General features: G+C 59.0%; 1 protein-coding gene across 1 annotated transcript in view; it reads right to left on the reverse strand.

Annotated features, from left to right (window-relative positions):
* FAM65A (family with sequence similarity 65, member A) overlaps positions 1-1,027 on the reverse strand; it is a 12,429-nt gene that overhangs the window by 5,883 nt on the left and 5,519 nt on the right. The window contains exon 13 of the mRNA XM_010017315.1: positions 1-145. This exon is cut by the window's left edge and continues 632 nt beyond it. Within this exon, the coding sequence (XP_010015617.1) occupies positions 1-145 (145 nt within the window). The remainder of the gene's footprint in view (positions 146-1,027) is intronic.

Below are 1,027 nucleotides of genomic sequence, written 5' to 3' on the forward strand. Positions count from 1 at the left end.
CCTGCAGCTCCGGCTGCACGATGGGCTTGTGCACAGCATGTCGGGCGCTGCCAGGCAGCTGCGGGCTGGAGGAGTCGTCTGAGGACTCAGAGGAGATGGACCAGGCCGTGCCATTCTCCAGCTCCTCCTGGCGCCGCAGCATGTTCTGGGGAGGGGGAAAATAGTGTCAGGCAAGACCTTCCTGCTCCTCCGGCTGCCCTCCCTTCATCCGCAGGCACCCTGGTTCTGCCGGAATGGCAGGATGGCAGACAATGGCTGCCTCTTCCAGCCCTGCATCTCACCCCACAACACCAGCGGTGATTCCAGCTCCACATACCCACACACACACTCCACTGAGCCCCGGGGTGCCAGCGCCTTGCTGGCATGGTGAGCAGCTCCAGCATGGCCATTATGGGATGAAACACTTGGAGCCAAGGCCACCACCCACCATGGCTGCAAGGATGGCAATTGCTCCAGCACCAGCTCAGGGTGGGCAGCACCAGCAACACGCCAATGTCATGTCAGTGGTCATAGAATCATAGCATCAAATAGGTTGGAAAAGATCTTTAAGATCAAGTCCACCATCACTGAACCAGTGCCACACCAACGCTATTTTAGCGTCACACCAGCACCACGACAGCATCATTACAGTGCCATGCCAGTACTGTCACACCAGCACTGTTACACCAGCACCACAGCACAGCACACCAACACCACCAGTGTAGGCACACAGACAAGCCTTCTACTCTCTAATGCCCAGACAGAGAAGCAGGGCCAGCCCATGCAGCCCAGGCTCCCCTAACTTGGGGACTGTCTCCCTTGGGACACCCAGAGCCCATCCTGGCAGTATCAGGCCTCTGGGCATCACTGGAGGCTGGTAAGTAGGAGACAAAGAGCAGCTACAGCTACTGCAGGATGGGCATAGCGCTGGCTATGCTACGGGCTGGCTCCAGCCCTCGCACTTACGCGGCCCTGCTGCGGCCATCTCCTGAGCTCAGCCGAGGAGACATCGCCACAGGAGCAGCTTTGAGACAGCTTCTCGACGAGC

Source organism: Nestor notabilis, unplaced genomic scaffold (assembly GCF_000696875.1).
Source record: "Nestor notabilis isolate BGI_N333 unplaced genomic scaffold, ASM69687v1 scaffold13186, whole genome shotgun sequence".
In the NCBI taxonomy this organism is placed as follows: Eukaryota; Metazoa; Chordata; class Aves; order Psittaciformes; family Psittacidae; genus Nestor; species Nestor notabilis.